The following is an 18,778-nucleotide window of genomic DNA, read 5'->3' on the forward strand; positions in this document are numbered from 1 at the left end:
ATGCGTTTTTGTTGATTGGAATATATGCGGAAATCATCATCCGTTAACAGAAAATGATTTGTAATATCGTTTAAAGGTCGTTTTAACTTTCATTTATCAAACAAAATTGCTAAAAACATTTTTCTGGTTCCAACCTCTGAAATGTGAGGAATTCCTCCCGTTCTCTGCAGAGAATTTAGTTTCTTTGGAGTGTTTCTTTTTTGGATTAGAAATTTAAATGTTGCATGGACCTCTGGGAAATCATTTCTCAACGTATTCAGATAGTTTATAGATGAGATAATTAATCAACTAGAAAAGTGCACTGATACATGAAAACACACACACACACACACAAATACACACATGCAGTGCATCATCTAACCTGATACCTCTCATATATTACTGCTTGACAGATGGTTTTAGATCGTTTTTTGCTCTCGTAATGTCGTAAAATGAACACATTTAGATCATGAACCTAGTTATTCCAGGGGTGCAAGCCCCCGAAACCCTCCACTAGGCTCTAGTTGGGGACCCCTGAGTTTCTAAACCCTGCATTCGGGATCCCACAGCACCGTTTTGCTTCCTTATTAGTCCCATCTCGGTCACTGTCGTCTCCTCCTCCACTTCATGCTCTGATTCCTTATTCCTCGAGGGGCTATACTTGACAACATCAATATCTTATTAGCCCCTTATAACAAGACGTCGGCGTGTTTTTTTCATGACGAGACGGCAGGTTTAACGTCTGCTAAATAAATGGATTATTGATCTATAACGTATAAAATAGCATCTTAAAGACGCCTCCTCTTAAGAAAATACCCAAAAGGACGTTCAGATGTTCGTCTGCTTTGAATTCAAAACAACATGAGGACGTCTTCGTGAGAGGAAGAGTTTAAAAGTTCAGTTTGAGTTGAGGAAGCTGAAGGTTTGGATTGATGTTGAATAGAGGAAGACAGATGTGGGATTCTGGAGGACGAGTCGCATATTAAGGAGTAAAAATGTTTTTTATATCGGCAGATATTATTAGTATTAGCTGCTCCGGTTCAATGAAGTTAGCCTGGAAAACGTCACAGAGAGTGACATCACGCCATCGGACCAATGTTATCTTTGATTACCCTAGACGGACGAGGAACCGTATATTGATCTTTATTTTCAACATAAAAATGTTATATTTTTTAAAATGTCTTCAATGACACTCAAGGGTTGAAATGTTGACTTTCCAAGTATTTCAATGAGTGCCCGATAAAGGGGCGGTCTTTGTAGAATTGTTTGTAAAATCTTGTATTTCTTGATAAAACACAGGGAAGCACCCTGCTGCAAGAGAGGTTGTGTTTATCGCCATTAGTCCATTTCCTCTCTCAGAGGCTTTAGTAAAAACATGTTTATCTATTTATTTCCCCTGCCCTCATATTTGTGGTGAGCTCACACGTTTTTAAATTTTTATTAACAATAAGGATTCTGCAAGCAGCATTTTTGACACATTAAGTTCCTCCCCAGGAAATCTGAGCGACTTAATTTCCTGCATTCTGGGCGAATTTGAATGCACCAAATTTATGGTGCAAATATATTTGTGTTAAGGAAAACACAACAATTCAGGCAGAAGGTGAGAATTCAAAATATACAAGAATGGAATATAATGGGCCTCAGGCATTCTGTGTTGCTTTTAAATATTTACTATCCCTATAATGATGATAAGAACTTATTTGTTTAGTACCTTTTTTAACGAGGTTACAAAGTGCTTTATGGACAAGACATTAAGAAACAGTGAATAAAACATAGAGAAGGCAATAAAAACAACAACATAAAAGAATAAAACTGAGTCAACACACATGTAGGCATGATTTAGTCCATTTAATGACTTTTTATGTCTAATCTATCTGCCCTATAGTCTGCTGTGCATTACGATGTTGGAGACGCTGCTCTTCATCCGAGGAAGGGAACAGAAAACACTTCCGATCAGGCAGAAATCTCACCGTCACGTTGCTTATTGTGGCTGCAGATGTTAACGCCAACACCTCCACTAAAATGCAGCTCAAAGCTGCTTACCGGAGCTTTCCAGCAATGAAAATCTGAGCCCGAGCAATTTAAAAAGAAAAAAGACGCCTGGTCTTTGGCAGCTTTGTTGAAATGAAAGCTCTTATGATAGAAAACAGAAATATTCCACTCTGAGAAACTTTCCAACTTGACGATGTTGGAATCATGTTGTTTATTCTGAAGACTTTTTGGGGAGTTTTTCGTATGTTTTACAGTCGGGTTGACCCTGAATATTTGACCCTGAATATCGGACGATTTGATCTAAGGATCCTGCTTCCACTGATCTCATCTGTGCTGAACGTCCTGCTCTGTCCCTGGAGCTCCTGGACAGCGACTTTTACGGAGCTTTTTCAATCAATGAGCAAAATAAAACTAAAAAACTAAAGGCAAGACTTGACCAATCAGCTTCCACTATGTGAATTCTTCGTCGGGGACGCCCCTAGTTTACAGATTGTGAAGCCCTCTGAGGCAAATTTGTGATTGGGGCCACATAAATAAGTGATGTTCCCGCCTTTTTTACACAGCAGCCATTCTGCTCTTCGACTCCCTTCTCAACATCCTTTAATAGAGACCGCAGATTGAACTATTAAGACTAAGAATATTGGCCGATAATGATCGGTTTGCCGATCAATCAGAGCACCTTTTTAATTAAGAGCCCACTTCAACCTTCCTTTTTAATAAACCTGCACTTGCTCCGTATTCACATTAGCAGCAATCTCACATCTCCACTCATTAATGCTTTCTTTTTAAAGGGTGTATGCATAAAGGTTGATGTGCTTTTTTTTGCAATTTTGCAGCAGCCATTTGCAGTTTTTCCACGTGAGACAGATATAAACTGGTGCAAAGGGGAAGGCTGTTATTTTGTGTTTCAGTAGCAAAGCGAGTGAGTGTTGCAGGCGTGAAGTCAGACGGCCGGCTTGCTATAATAACCGAGAATAAAAGGGGGAACCACCCTGTGATGTCATCGTCCGCCTGTCACAGAGGCTACGTGTAACTGTGATGTCCAGGATTTATTAAATGACACGTTTCCATCACCCTTTCCTCTCTCCCCAGTGGCTCTGCAGCTTCCAGAGGGCCTCCAGATGTTTGCATGCGTCATCGCTGACATTATTGAGAGGTAAGATGGTTATTTTTGAAGTTATTTGAGAGTCAGGAAGCAGCTGTAGAAGTCGAGGCAGGAAACTTCTCGCTGCTCATTAGGAGAGCGAGAACTTTATCGTGATTCCCCGCCTTTAGACTAGATGGGGTTTTTAGGATCACAGCTTCCCTCGCTCACATCTGGGAGGAGGAGAGAGACATTACTCTCATTAATTAAGTCCGGTTATGCCCTGTTGCACACCAGCACTCCTATCACACACACACTACAAAGTTATTTATGCAATACTACACTGTTGGTTTGGCCTCCAATAAAAAAAAAAAAAAAGAAGTGTGTGCTCGGTTAATAAAAACACACATTCTGGAAAATGCACATAAAAAATCTGCCATTTTTTTCTGCCACTCTTCGACCTCTGGAAGTGTTTTCCTCAAAGAAACCGTCTGCTATCATTAAACAGCCGGCATTGAGTCAACACTCGCCTGATTATAAGACGGAGCTGCCATGAAGTTTCTGATTTGATTTCACACAGGAAAAAAAACCTGGATCACATCAGTCTGACATGCATTAATGTGCTCTTCATGCTAACATGGCGTTATGTTACCATGCCCAGACATAGTTATTGACACTTTGAATGATAAAAAATGTTTTTCTTTCCTCGCCTCAACTCCTTTTATCTATCCGGTCTTTTCTCTCCGGCTGCATCAAACCTCTATCGCTTCATCTTTCAATCTCTGCACTTTTTTTTATCACGAGAAATATGATAGAGTGGAGTTTCGATGCTATCGTCTGCTCTTGTCAGGCTGTCAGACTGAGAGCTGCCACTGTAAACCACACGGATCCACATTTCTATGTTTGACTTGTTCCTGTCCACCGTGGAGTCGCCGTAATCTGCCCCATCTCTCCTAACGAGGGCAATTAGCCCATACTAATTGCTTTTTCTCGCTCGTCTTCGTAGACCCCATCTTCTCTATTTTTCCACCTTTTTTCCCCGCCGAGATGACGGTTCTCACGGTTTCCCTTCATTAGCTCCCGGCTATATACGTTTCCCTTCAGCTGCGTCTGTCGGTGAGTTTTCTCTGCTATTCTGGTCTTTTCCAGAGTTAACAGATGGGTTCTTTGGATCCGGGTAAGCACCAGACCCTCTGTGAAGTACTAAATTACTTTCCATCTTGTGCACACATCTTGTGACGGGTTGAGTGTGGGATTTGAATGGCAGCAGATGAGTTGGAGGGCTGTTAGCTCTATGAAATAACAACATAATTCATAATTAATAATTGACCGTTTAACTGACAATAGGAATTTCGTCTCCTTAATGCCGTCAGTGAAACAGTTTTATAAAAATCATAATTCTAGTTTAGTACAATGTGGGTGTTACTTTTTGCAGTTTTACCCCTTGTTATTGCCCAAACCTGAGATCTGGCAACGTATCCATAAAACTATAACAAAGTCGGACAAAGCAAGAAAAGAGCGGTCGGACAGATTGTAGATAAGTTTGTTTACGTTCCGCTTTATTTGGAAAGGAAACACTGCACACAGTATAGAGTGTAGATCTATTGTTTCTTTGTTGGTCCACTGCATCAGGCAACCTCCGGCTAACCAATAGCACACCAGCAATTAGAGAGGAACCTCTCATCCACATCTCACATGTAGCAATGCACCGTTGGGTGTCGGCCAATAAGGAGCAAGGATCTGATACCAGTTTAATTTTAGATGTATGCGTCATTGGGTGTAAGTGGCTGGGATCATTACTTTATCATTCATTCTTTTTATAAGTCAGGAAGCATCGAAAAATGCCTGAAACTCTTAAACTTTACAATATTTACAATAATCCCAACAATAGAAATTCACCCCGATCAGCTTCCAGTGAGTGTTATTTTACTCCGATCCTGCCGCGAGTTGCGAGTTGCCGCCGGCGACGTGTTATTTCAATCAGTACAAATAAAATCATCAATTTAAAAACGTGACAATGAATGTTTTGTACTCTGATCTTTGCTAACGAGGAAAACACGGAAGCAGTTTGTAATCATTTGAGTTTAGGGTATTTTTTTATCAGCCTTGGTGTCAATCACCGGTGAAACCAAATCATTTTCCCTCTATTTTTCACGCTCGCATGCAGACAAATTCCCAGCTGTCATTAAGGAGAGCAGTTTTACAATACAAGCAGACTGAAGAATCATTTCCAAATGTTTTGTTCACTTGGCAAGTATGAATCTTTTCTTTAAAGCAGCCAAAACTATGAGAATTAGATCCAAGTTCTATTAGACAACAATTATCCTTAAGTGAGGCTTTGTTGCCATGAATCTGTGTCTAAGAAACAGGGATGGTACGGGTGCTGGAAATCCTGGAAAACACTTGAATTGTAGTGTGGTGTTTTCAAGGTTTGAAAAGTGCTTGGATGTAGAATAAAGGTCTTGAAATGTGTGTTGTATGTGCTGACATCTATGATAGAACAGAGAAAAGAAGATCTCCATATTTGAGGGACTGAAAACAGCATTTTCTGACATTTCTTTATGAAAAATGACTTTTGATGATGAACAGATGATGAAAATAGTTGGTGATTATATTTCTGTGGATCTGTTAGTGGAATTAGTTTTCCTTTCATTTGTGGTCCTTCTGTAAAAAGCTGTCTCCAAACATCATGTTGGTTGTTTAGAGGACAATAACATCTCATTTAATGTGATGAACAAGTGACATAATAAGTAGACTGAATACTGACCATTGGATTGATACAAATATGGAGTTTACCACAGCTGGAAGGGGCTGGAAAAGCATGGAAATGCACCTTGAAAGTGCTTAAAACGTGCTTGAATTTGACTTTGGAAAAGGTGTAGGAACCTTGAAACAAACGCATCACAGGGTCTTTGTTAAAGTCTAAGTAGTCCAGTACTTAATACGTCTATCGTGAACCTGCCTGACTGAGAGTCTTCCTATAAATAAAATAAAGAATGGCAGTTTTCCAGTTGACAGTCCCGACACGTCTGAGGGGGCTGAGACGGTGAATCTGAGGTCAACGCCATCTGGTGACCCCCATCACCGTCCGATCTTTGATCCCGACGCGAGGATGAGATTGCAACGTTTGTGAGGAAGGGACTAAAAGGAAAAAAATAAGTTCTGTTGTCGCTCCGCATTGTGAACCGGATCATGTCAGCCGGGGGAGTCGGGGAGTAATCTTGATGACAATCTCGACACGAGAAGCTCAGAATTTGACTGATCCCCCTTCACAGGTTTAAACCTGCAGGCTTGTCTGTGTTTGGGTTGTCTAATCCAGCGTGTTGGGGGGAGAAACCAGGATGTTTGACAAGTCTATCTCCCTAAACAAAAGCAAATAAAAGAAAAAAGAAAAGCCCTCAATTAACAATGATCCCGCGGTCAGAGAATTCAATATTTGAACTACACTTGGCTTCCCTTGCATGCCCATGCTGATGTGGATCTGGTCTGGGATCTGTAAGAGTGAGTGACGGTAACCTTGGATGTTGGCGCAGCAGGCAGCTGACCCTCCAGCTTATGTTGCCACCGCCATCATCACTGCCACGGTTCCTGGTACTCAGGAGACAGGGCCGAGGTCCATATCCAAATGGGGATGAAAGGGGCTAAGCTGCCCTCGAGTAAGGCGCTTGGAGGGGGAGGGGCTGAGTCTTAATGAGGACAAGCCGCTCTGAATTATGGCCCCGTTAAAACACACACACACCCTTTACATGTAAACATACTGCAACACATTTCTGAATATACACTTTAAAAGTATTCAAACAGCCTAAAAATGCACAAATTAGTCGAACAAAATAAGTCAAATTAAGTTGTCTTTTTCCCCTTTGTGCCGTATAAATCCTTCCTTTCCCGGGAGGCTGAAGCCCGGTGGCAGACGGAGCACCGACACTTGGTGGAAGTGAGTCTAAAGCGATGTGTCTCCTCTTACCGCCCAGCCGCCAAAATCCAGATGAGTGATGCTCCTCGCTTCAGTATCACAATCCACTCAATACACACTGCAATGAAGCTCTGCACAGTCGGCCTCTTTGCCCCGGGAAACATTTCATTTATCAGAAACATTTAAATCAAAATGACTAGGAATACTAAATTATGATGGAGTTTTCTGCAAGTGGGTAGATGTACCTTCTTGTTCCCGCCCATAATCATCTACATCAGAGGTCTACAACTTTTTTCAGGCAAAAGGACCCCCAAGGATTATACAGACCCGGTGGAGGGACCACCTATTACATGTCGTATAAAAGTGTGTCGCCTATAGTTTTTAATGATGTTTGTACCCAATGCTAAGCCATTAAAATAATACTATATAGTTCTATATTGACATCTTCATTTTCACAACATGAAATTTAACAAATAGGAAATCACTTTTCATAGCCGAGTCTGGATGTTCACCGTTACTATGACAACAAGTGAAAGCTACCGCTAGCATCTTAGATCAATAAACACCCATAAGATGACAGTTTGTCCTCATATAAATAAAACCAACAATAAGCATCAACATCATCACTCTAAGGACCTTAACGAGGCGTTGTCACATGTTTAGTGTATAAATTAGAAAAATAAATGCGTACATTCATGGGAGGTTAGCTAGCATAAATGCTGGTTGTTAGCATTGCATTAAACTCGCAAATTTGCCACTTTTTTTTCCTCGGGATATTGCCCCCCTCTCTCGGCTCCGTCTTCTTTTTCCGACAGTGGCCCTAATACGCCATCGTATGTTTAACGTGTATTTTGAATTATTTTGAAGAAAAACAATTTGGGATAAAATTTCAGGGGGACCCCTGCAGTAACTCTGCGGAACCCCTAGGGGTCGCGGACCTCCCTGTTGAAGATCCCAGATCTACATCATATACTATATTTCCATTGAGATGGGAGCCCATGACATCCGTTAAAGTATGTTGGTTCGTACACTTAACTCCTCCAATCCCCCGTCGTCTAGACAACCATGTCACAATACGTGAAGCAGCGGCCCGTTTATTATATTATCCTTTTATCCGATATTCCACGATTTCCTCTCAGTGTTGATATTGTCGGGAATTCAAAGCCTTATGAACTCTGCTTTCACAAAGTAAACAAGAGGGAAAGCTTTGACATAAAAAAAAGATAACTTTCGCAGACGGGCGATGATGTATGCGCTGTCAGTGTGCCATATGTTTTATTGCCTTTGATGGTATGCCAGCTGTCTTGTCCTTTCTTTAAAAGATACTTTTATGGACTTACTTCGGTATTTACTGCTGCTGCCGTGTCCCCGTTCTGAGGACAGATCCAGCATTTATTGTTTGTCTTTATTTGTTCTCCTGGCACAGAAAAGCCCAGAGCCTCTACACGGAGACGCTGGTTTGAAAACCGGTCCAAGGTCTTGTTCTCTGGCGCTCGGTGGCTCAACGACACATTTTTTGCTGAGCGCACAATAGCAAAGGGCTCCTGCTACTGGAGCGAAACACAATAGGAGACCATGAAACATTCCTTGCTCTGCCTGGGACTATTTATCATAGAGAATAACACACAATATGCATGCTTCAGTGGTGCTATTGTTTCTACTATATGTACCCGGGGCTTCCTATAAGGCAGTATTGATGCTGACTGTCATAAAGTATTATTATTAAATTGACATTTTATTGTGGAACAAGACATTGTTGCAGGTTGAGAGAAACAGACAGGATTTAAACAAGTAATTACACCAACATCTATGTATGTATATATATGTTTTACTTTTATATTCAGAATTTGTTTGTCAGGTGATGCATTAAAGTCGGATGTACGATACAATGAAAATAATGTTGCAGTGAAAAGTAGTTAAAGAGGAAAATAAGGACAAGACCAGAGGAAGATAGCAGAACAGAGAAAAGCAGCAACAGTTTAATTAAAATTTATGAGAAATGTGTTACTGAAAATCTCGACAGTCACCGGAATATTTATTTTCCCTCGATCTGGCATTTACCCTGAACCCACTCACCAGTTACCAATTCCCTGAGCTCCCAGTTTTTCTGCAGAATAACAGTCAGCAAAAAAAATTGCCCGGGTCTTCAGACTTCAGTATAATGAGGCCCTCATTTCTGATTAACATAGAAACAAGTGTAGGAAGGAAGCTTTCCCCCCAAAAAATCATATTTATGAATAAATATAGTTTGGTAGCTAAGCATTGCTAGAGACGGCCAACCAGACGGGCATTCAGTGTACAGTGTAGTAAGAGGGTTACTGTTTCAACAACAATCTGCATCATCAAGCATCATCATACATTGGGTCTAACATCCAAAGACACAGCAAAATCACAATAATCAGATTATAGTTTTCATTCTTTTCCCTTCTTTGTTTTGTTGTGGTTGGTGAGGGCAGAGCGATACATACACACTGTGGAGGAGGAGGCAACCTCCAGTTCTGAAAAGTGAAGCCAATGCTGAAGTGCCTTAAACATACATTCTCTCTTCCGGCCACCAGGGGGCGTCTCCTCTCTGATTGTGTAGAAGTCTATGAGAAAATGGTCCTCCTTCTCTTCTCTCTTCTTCAATCCAGCATGATGTTCATTTAGTACATTATGGTCCATTTAGAGTCCAACAGACCAGAAAGCAGGGGATGCTTTAGGGGGCGGGGCTTACCTGCTGATTGACAGGTCGCTACCATGCTACCAATGCTAGTTAGCTACTAAGATGACTTTAACACGTTTATCTTATGGAAGTTAACTTTGTTAGCAGCGTCACCCCCAGAAGCCAGATCACTGGTTGCAAATCAGATATTCCTGAAACCGTTGGGCCTCCTTCCTTTCCGGTGTATGAGAATTGTCTTTTTCACGGAGAGACATGCAAGTCGTATCAAACGTTGCATCATTTGAGAATTGATTCCTCCACCTTTAACGGCCCAGTAGATACACGGAGGGGTATTTAAGAAAACATCAACCCAGAACCCTCTCGACCCCTCCAAACACACATTTGGTAAGGAGGTAATGAGGCAGAAGGTTTAACCTTTTCTCCTTCTTTGATTCAGTCTCCGAGCGTGTCTGTCTTTGTCTGGGCAGATGGTCGGACACCAGCCAGCTTTCATACAGGATGGTGTTGGAGTCCAACATCCGCTTCAGGTGGGCCGACAGGGTGCAGCCTGGCAAAGGAGCTAATGAGACAGCACACGGCCGGGAGCTCAGCTAGGAAAACCACGGTGACACACAACCACGCTGCACAAAAACACACACACGGACATATATGCTGGCATGCAGACACATACACCTCCCTCGCTTCCACTCGGGGCCGCCGCCGCCACAGCACAGCTGCAGCGTGGGCACCGCGAGGACGGTGACGACGTGGAGGGCAAGAAGGCGTCGGAGGCTCCAACCGGGCTCCAGCTCCTAATGGTGGAGTTGACATTTACCCCGGGAGGCTGTGATTCAACCTGCGGCGCTGAATATAGATGGATGAAGACGGTAGAGGACCTGGACACGTCTAGAGTGTGTGTGTGTACTGTGTCTGACATGGCTTCTACCATGTTGACAGGTATCACACGCAGCAACATGATGGAGGAAGACGGAGAACAGGCACGGCGTGTCAGCGGGTTCACTAACGTCTTCCATCACATGTTTCCTTGTTGAATCATACATAGAAGCACACGACTCCCCCAGAAGAACAACCTACACACCAGCTCTTTTTATTGATCGGGGGCGAGTTGAATCCTGACTGAAATGCTCTCAGTCGTGTTACTGATGGTCGTGCACGTTTCCAGGCGTTTCACTTTAACCACGTTTCTGTTTTTAGAGTTCCACTAAAAGATGAGAAATCTTCGCCGCCGTTGTGATTTAATTAAGATTCGCACAATGCACCTCAATATATCACATCCTCAGGTTTCTAAACTCCTGCACCGGCTTCTTTTTCTAATCTGAACTCTCATTTACAACGTGCTTCCCAAAATAAAAAGAAGAAAAAACAGAGAAGATGAATCCATCTGGTTTTACAGTGTGAAGCTGTTAAAGTTAACTTCCATAATTCAAGGTAAACTTAACAGCTATGTGTTAAAATAATCTATGTAGCTAACTGCATTGGTCGCTACGGTAGCCATGGGCCATCGTGGCAACCTATCAATCAGCAGGTAAGCCCCGCCCCCTAAAGCATCCCCTGCTTCCTGGTCTGGTGGACTCTAAATGGACCATAATAAATGAACATCATGCTGGATTGAAGAAGACTTGAAACTAGAGATTGAGACCATAAACTCATGTTTACAATGTTTACTGAGATAATACATCAAGAGAGAAGTAGGACCATTTTCTCATAGACTTCTATACAACCAGAGAGGAGTCGCCCCCTGGTGGCCAGCAGAGAGAAGTAGGACCATTTTCTCATAGACTTCTATACAACCAGAGAGGAGTCGCCCCCTGGTGGCCAGCAGAGAGAATGCAACATTTAAGGCACTTCAGCGTTGGCTTTTCAGGACCTGAGGTTCCCACCTGGTCTCAATGGAACAAGCAGCCATTCCAGCATGAATCAGAAAGATTTGGATTCATCTTCTTTAATATCTCTGGAGTTATATAAGACCTTAATTATATTTAACTAGATAACTTTGTACCTTGGTACCTACCTGCACAGTTTGATAAATAATTTACATTCTCATTGATCTTTGGTCAGTGATACCTCTAGACTTTCTCCCACTGTGCCTTAATGATTGTAACAGTTGTAACAGTTAGAAATGCTATGATAGAAATTCATACGTTTTAGAAACTGGATCCTTTAGCAGTGACTCAACAGATTCTTTATGACCTAGAATCTTAGTCCTTAGTCATATCATTTTTTAATATAATGAAAGGGTTCCTCGTCATTGGAGGAAACTGTGTAGCTTTCTGCTTTATCCACATTCCACTGTAACACAGATACCCCCCCCAAGACACCTGCTGTAACCATCTCGTCCGTGGCGGAGACATCGTGCCCAGACTGGAATCCCTGATAGGTGCTGACACTGTGTAATGTGACATCTCGCCAGATAGCACCTTGAAAATTGCCTCAGCCATCATGAAAGTACGATATATTCCCTCCAGATGTTCAGTTAGAATAATACGAGGTTGTTTCTGGTTCTGGGACGAGACCGGACCCACTACACGGAGGTTGTGAGTAAGAGTGGGATGATATGCTTTTTGTTTCCGATTCAGTTTTATCACAATACTTGGGATTCGATTTGTAAGGCAAGGCAATTTTATTTGTATAGCAACTTTCAACAACGAGGCAATTCAAAGTGCTTTTCATCAAACAAACACTTTGGAAAGAAACATAAAAAAAGAATTATAAAAAACATTAAAACAAGCAAATCAAATAAAGAAATAAATTGTATTGCTATTCCGATTCATGGTGATTCGATAGTATCGATTATTACGATTTTTTTGAAGGCAGTGAGTAGAAGAGTGCTGAAGGTTCCAAGTATCATTGGCTCATATTTTGTTGTTCATAGTTTTAAACAGACGATCACATATATGTTGTGTACCAAAAGGAGTAGTGGGAAAGTGATAAAGTGGTTATACTTAGGATTTAGGGGGGAGAACAACAGCTAATATGACAACGTCCTTTTTCGTTAAGGATAAAAAGGAAGGACGACTCAATCCCCGGGGCCCGAACCAGATTCATCAAGCATCGAGAGGAAACCCCTAACGAGTAGGCGTTCCCAATAATTAAGTGAGAGGTGTTGTGACAGACAGCGGCTCGGAGAAATTATGACAAGGAGCAGACGAAGAGAGGCAAGGAGTCAAAATGTGGAGAGAGATTGTGAAATAATGGGACGCCGTTTGATGGATGGGACCTCATCAACCGTCAAATATGTCATCTTTATTCTTTTGTCTTTTAAACCATGAGAAATGTGGCTAAAAAGGCAGTGAAGTATAGTTTTTGATAAATATTGTGGCACAAGTTGTTTTTAATCGGTTTTGATGTATTTTGAAGGCAAAAACAGACAATAAACACAATATAATTCTGATTAAAAAAATCTAAATATGCTTAAACACATCAACAACGACTTATTATCACCTTTTATTGTTGATGTGATGAATTTAGCAGTAAGATTGTGCCAATTGGATGATTTTAGAGATGTCTCCGGTGGTAAAAATTAACTTTCTGTCTAAATTAGAAGCCAGTTTTCCGTCTCTGTCGATGAATCTGATGCCCACGTCTCCGTCTTTTGCTCTTACGGAGCTAAGAGCGGTTAGCGTCATGGATACGGCTGATTTTTTTACATTCGAAGCATCGATGGAGGTTTTCAAATGAAGTTTTCATATTTTCAAAGTATCCGACCCCTAGTTATGGTTGTGGCATTTAAAGATGAGATAATAGGCCAGATGCGGTGATATTGACTTTTAAAAGGGGGAGGCGGAGACATTCTACATGTTTCTTCATGTCGGAGTGACCTGATGTTTATCGCTCGTCTCTTAAAGGTTCTGTTATTACGAAGCTGTTCCCGAGGTCTCCGGTGACCACCTTTTATGGATATGAAAAATAGAACCGATCAGACCTCAGACTCACTTTGTCAGCACACAGTTGCCAATTTGCACATCCAGCAGATACGGGGCAACATCATCATTCATGTGGAGTTATATTTCTGTCCGCCTGATGAATATTAGTCACTCACCTCAAGGGGGAAGTGTCTGTCTTTCACCTGAAGGTGAGGAACTGCAGATTTGTGTTCAACACCCTCTTTTTCCATTTCACAGAAAATAACTTTGTCATGAATATGTAATACTGTTAAAGTAGTCCCTATAAACACCTTTTAATATATTTTCCCACGGCTGCACAGGAGTCAAATAAATAGTTTCATCCAAACAGCAGCAGCTTCTTCTTTAGTGTCCTGTTCTGAAGCACAATAGCACTTAGCGCTCCCATTATCTGCCCTCTTTGGACCCTTATCCTGATTACTGTCTCGATACCATCGCAGATCTGATAACCGCCGTGTCAAACTAGATTTAGCTTTCTGTAATACCTTTTTTTTTTTTTTTTTAGAGCTCCACAGAGATTAGATCTGTTCCTGGTCGTAGGCCTGGCCCTGAGTCTTCACCTCCAACGCCTGCAGATCAGCAGCATCCTGTAATAACTGTTGCCGTACGCTGGATTTGTTCCCTAAATCGGCTCTGCAGGTTTTTGGGGAGGCTCTGTCTTGATAAAGCTGTAGGCCCCCTTTTTTCCTGTAATGACCCATGGCTCAGGCTTTTTTTTTTTTTTTTTTTCAAATGCCACGACAAATAGATTAGATACACTCACAGAAATAGCAGTAATGATCTTGTTTTTCGGGGAGTTAAAGGATTATCTAATGGTATTACTGAAAAACATCTGTGTAAGCATCGACCCAGACCGCGCCGTCTCTCTATTTACTCATTCCCTGGCTGATGTTCAGCGGCTGCAGTTAGACTCGTCATATTTCACAGGGGGATTTGTCTCGGCGGCGGGGGAGACAGGAAGCCCAGGATACCTGCCAATGTGACATATAGGGAAATAAGCAGGGGAGACGTCGGATTGGAAGATATATTCACGACGAGAGAAAGGGAAGGAGATCGTTTAATCCTCCTGCCCGGTGTCCTAAATTTCATTTTTTTGGAGGGGATATATTCTATGGTATATGTGCAGAAAGCAGATTATTATTATCAGATGTGCTAATATTGGGCAGCAAACAGCTCATCTGTCTTACGTAGTCTGGCCTCATCGTTTCTCTATATCCCCTCTCTGTCTATAGAAAACACTTCTCAGGTTTTTGCTTCTCATATTGTTTTCTCCCACTCAACATGATCTCTTCCACCGGGCTTTAATTTTCCTCCTTTCTTTTCCGATTGATTCGTTTCCTTCTCTCCCCTCCTCGTTTAGCCGAACTCATTGGAGGTAGAAAATAATAATGGCAGTTCATCTATTCCGAGCTAGCGGGGGCACCTTTGGGAGAAGCCTCTTTTCCCGGGCCAGCCTGCTCTGCTGCCGTGCCAAAGCCCACTCACAGACACACTGATGGAGGCTGATGTCTGAAATGTAATGGAATAAAAGATGAGCCTTTGCCAGATGTAGGGAATAATTCACACATGTATTTTGTGTTGAGGGATAGGTGAGTGTGTGAGGTGTGTGTGTGATCATTTTTAGCTGTCTACCCACAGTGCATCAGTGGCAGCAGTGAAAGAGCAGCGCTGCACCTGTGCCCAGCTTCCTGACCTGCTTGTCACTTTGTTTTCTATGAGACCGGACTGCTGCCTCGGCTATTATTACACTTCAGATGTAAAAAAAAAACCCTCAGTGGCAGCAGTCATGGACAAACAGCCTGCTGTGGAGGGTGCTTTCACCTCGGCCTGCATACCCTGCAATATATCTAATAAATATTCACCTTTTTTAAAGTAAAATGCATTAAGCAAACTGAACAGGCGTCATAAGTAATGGCGTGCTGAAGTAAACGACACAGGTTGTGTAGATGGGAGGGTCGTTAAAGCAATCAGGGATGCCAACATTGGATCGTAATGCAAAAGCTGCTCGTTATAACAGTTTCTCTGACTTCTCCACACCAGCAAATTCTACTACCAAATACATGACGGGGATCAGGCCCACAATAAGAACCATTTAAGAGGAATCCAGTAACGACTCGTATGTTCATGGAGTTCTCATGAAAACGATCCGATTCCATCAATGACATAAAAGAAATGTTATTGAGACATTTGTTTGGTTTGTTTTCATCTTCATGGCCCGAGAACATAGAAACTCTTTGAAGAGGAGCCAACTGGATCAGAGCAGCCGTTTCAGATCTTTTGGAAACTTCTCCCATTACATCACAAATACGCACAGGAGCCGCTGAAAGGATAATCTGATATCCCGACGCAAAGTTTGGCACATTCAATTCTCTCTCTATTTGGAGGGGGGGTTATGTCTTCATAACACACTGCGGCAAAGAGAGGGAAAAACAAACAGAGAGAATCGATGCTCCTGAACGCACCGAGTGAAGCTGCCGAACGTCCCACTAGGTATAAACATCGTTTGAGCTTATTGTAGTATTTAAAATGCTATTTCACTATTGCCACTACAGCTCTCCATTGGCTTATTGATGAAATAAATAGACAATAGACTCATCAATATTGCATTAGTAAGTCGGAGATACCCTACTGCAGCAGAGAAACCACCATAATCCTAAATACTGCTCCTAGAAATTAGAAGGAACTTTTTGTGCATTTTTGAAGAAATACAGATTCATATCAATAACATACCTTATTATAATAAATTCCAATACGTATTGCCTATTAACTGCAATGCGATTTAAAGTGGCAGGATATTCTCTTATACTGTAATTCACTGTATATGAATAAATCGGGATATAATCTGTATGCCTGACATGCAAGAGGAACATATGGTCGCACTGAATATTGTAAAAAATACAATGCAGAGGCTGCTCAGATGGTCTGGATTCAGTCCCAGCATGCACTCACGAGAGAGGCAGTGAAACAGTCTGGATAGATTTCCAATCCATCAGGGTCAACATTCACAATCCTGCTTGGCAATTTAGAATCACCAATCCATCACACGTGAGCCCTCTGGAGGAAACCCACGCAACGTTTTTTTTTTTACAGCTTTAAACTCGTGTTGCACATGAATATGAACGCCGTCATTGATTTGCCCGTCCTCAGTTGCCCTCCTGCGTCCGAGTTTCAAAACTTCAAAACTTCAACGCAGCTTTGTCGGTTTGACCTCAGCAATATCTGAAACTGTCCAAGTCCAGGTCCGATATTGTATTTGATATCTTTCAAGTTATGAATATTTAAAATGTATGAATATGAAGCACTGTTGCCTGAAATCCAGGCAGTCCACTTTTCTTGAATAAATAAAGAATAAAAACATCTGCTGTTTGCAGAAATGTCCCCCCACCACCATATGCACACACACACCTACTCCTGCAGACACTACTGAAAATATGCATGCCGAAGAAACGTTTAGTGTTTTTTTATTCAGCCAGCCTTAAAATAATACAACATTTAAATATTTAAAAATGGCATGCAGTAAGGCAAGGCAAGGCAACTTTATTTGTATAGCACATTTCATACACAAGGCAGACTCAAAGTGCTTCACATCATAAAACAAAGTGAGAAGAAAAAAAAATAGAAGAATTAAAAGAAAATAATAAAAATTTAAAAATGCATTACAGAAAGAAAAGAGAATAAAAACACATTTGCAATAATTACAGTAATTGAATATGAAGATGTCTTTGCTAGAGCCTTTTTAAACAGCCTTCTGAAGGTTAGAGATCCGAGAGTGAAAGAGTGTCGGAGTGAAAGTTAGCTGCGATGTTCCACACCTCTAACACAGCAAACCTTAATAAACATTTATTCAACAGATGGTAGAATCGTTTTTAGTTTAATTCAGTCTCGTAATTTTCATCAACAGATAAATGTCATCGACGGAATAATTGACTGAGTGCTAATGAGTTGGTTCTAAGACGGGAGGAGTTTTTTCCCGTCTTTGCCTGCTGCTAACATCTCCGAGCTGTAAGGCAACGGGGCCAGCAGGTTCCCAATACGACGGCAGTAGAATATTTAATCTGCTTTCAAATTTAAGCTGCCTCGCCAGGACAACAAGACATTTTGCTTGGTCCTTTCCTTTTTTCTGTGTTTGTGTATGCTGACGATACAATACTATACACTGTGACCCTCAAAGATTTGCAGAAAGCATTAGAATGGGTTACTAGTAGTACGTTTTAAACATGGAACAGACTAATGCTGTGTACTTCACACCCAATGTGAAGCACATTTTTGTGCCGAGCTATTACACACAAAGTCAACGTAAAGACGTGAATTTGTGACAGGTGGCACAAATTAGGCGAATTAGCAAAATTCACATCACTCATGTAAAATCATGTGATCCTCTGTCTCCTAACTTTTTACAAATCACCATCGACACTTGGTTAAATCAGCATCCTTTTTATTTTGGGTTCATCCAGTCAAGGTTTGTCTCGTTACATCTGGTGAATCCAGCTCGGTGAAATTCACACCTCTGGATGCTGTTATGACTCCAGACAGGACGGCGTTTGCTTTTCCGGGGTATATAGGTCTTCCTCGACATGTCCAAAGCAGAGGTGAAAATTTGCTCCACGTTCGGTGTGAACACACCTCGAGAGCATCGTAGAGACAAAGCTTCCGGATGTTACTTTAGATCGTAAAACTCAGGTGATATATTGGTTATCATGTAAAGATGGAGAGGGAATGTATCAGTTATGCAGGTGGTGCACTGCTTTTCTAACAACACAACAACACCAGTCCTGAAGGTCGCATGTAGACCATCACTCAATGATTATGGTCGGGGGGCTGCAAAGAAGGATTCCCTCCTGTATCTGTCAGAAACATTAATCAGCTGAAAATGCACAATTGTTTGTATATCTCACATTCAGCTCCACACACCTACGCCACCAGAGATCTCTGCACCGTTCCCTACGAGCACTACACCTGCAGCTGCACCGCACTTCATGTACAGGAATATGTTGATTTCATGTAGCTGCTGGATATGAATAATCTTCTCTCATCTGTTGTGTTTTGTGTGGAAGTGTAGCTGCTGTTTGGCATCAAGTAATGGGTAATAAAATCCATATCTGAAAAAAATGATGCAGCCGAGTGAGGCTATTTATACAAAACATATCAAGCTACTTAACCTGTTGATAGACGCTGCTGCAATTAGCTGACACGCAAGCCACAGTGTGTGTGTGTGTGTGTGTGTGTGTGTGTGTGTGTGTGTG

General features: G+C 41.7%; 1 protein-coding gene across 1 annotated transcript in view; it reads left to right on the forward strand.

The window, feature by feature from the left end:
• Positions 1–18,778, forward strand: part of dph1 (diphthamide biosynthesis 1) — a 54,995-nt gene that overhangs the window by 7,528 nt on the left and 28,689 nt on the right. The window contains exon 3 of the mRNA XM_084019429.1: positions 3,064–3,127. Within this exon, the coding sequence (XP_083875555.1) occupies positions 3,064–3,127 (64 nt within the window). The remainder of the gene's footprint in view (positions 1–3,063; positions 3,128–18,778) is intronic.

Source organism: Eutrigla gurnardus, assembly GCF_963514095.1.
Source record: "Eutrigla gurnardus genome assembly, chromosome: 10".
Classification (NCBI taxonomy): Eukaryota; Metazoa; Chordata; class Actinopteri; order Perciformes; family Triglidae; genus Eutrigla; species Eutrigla gurnardus.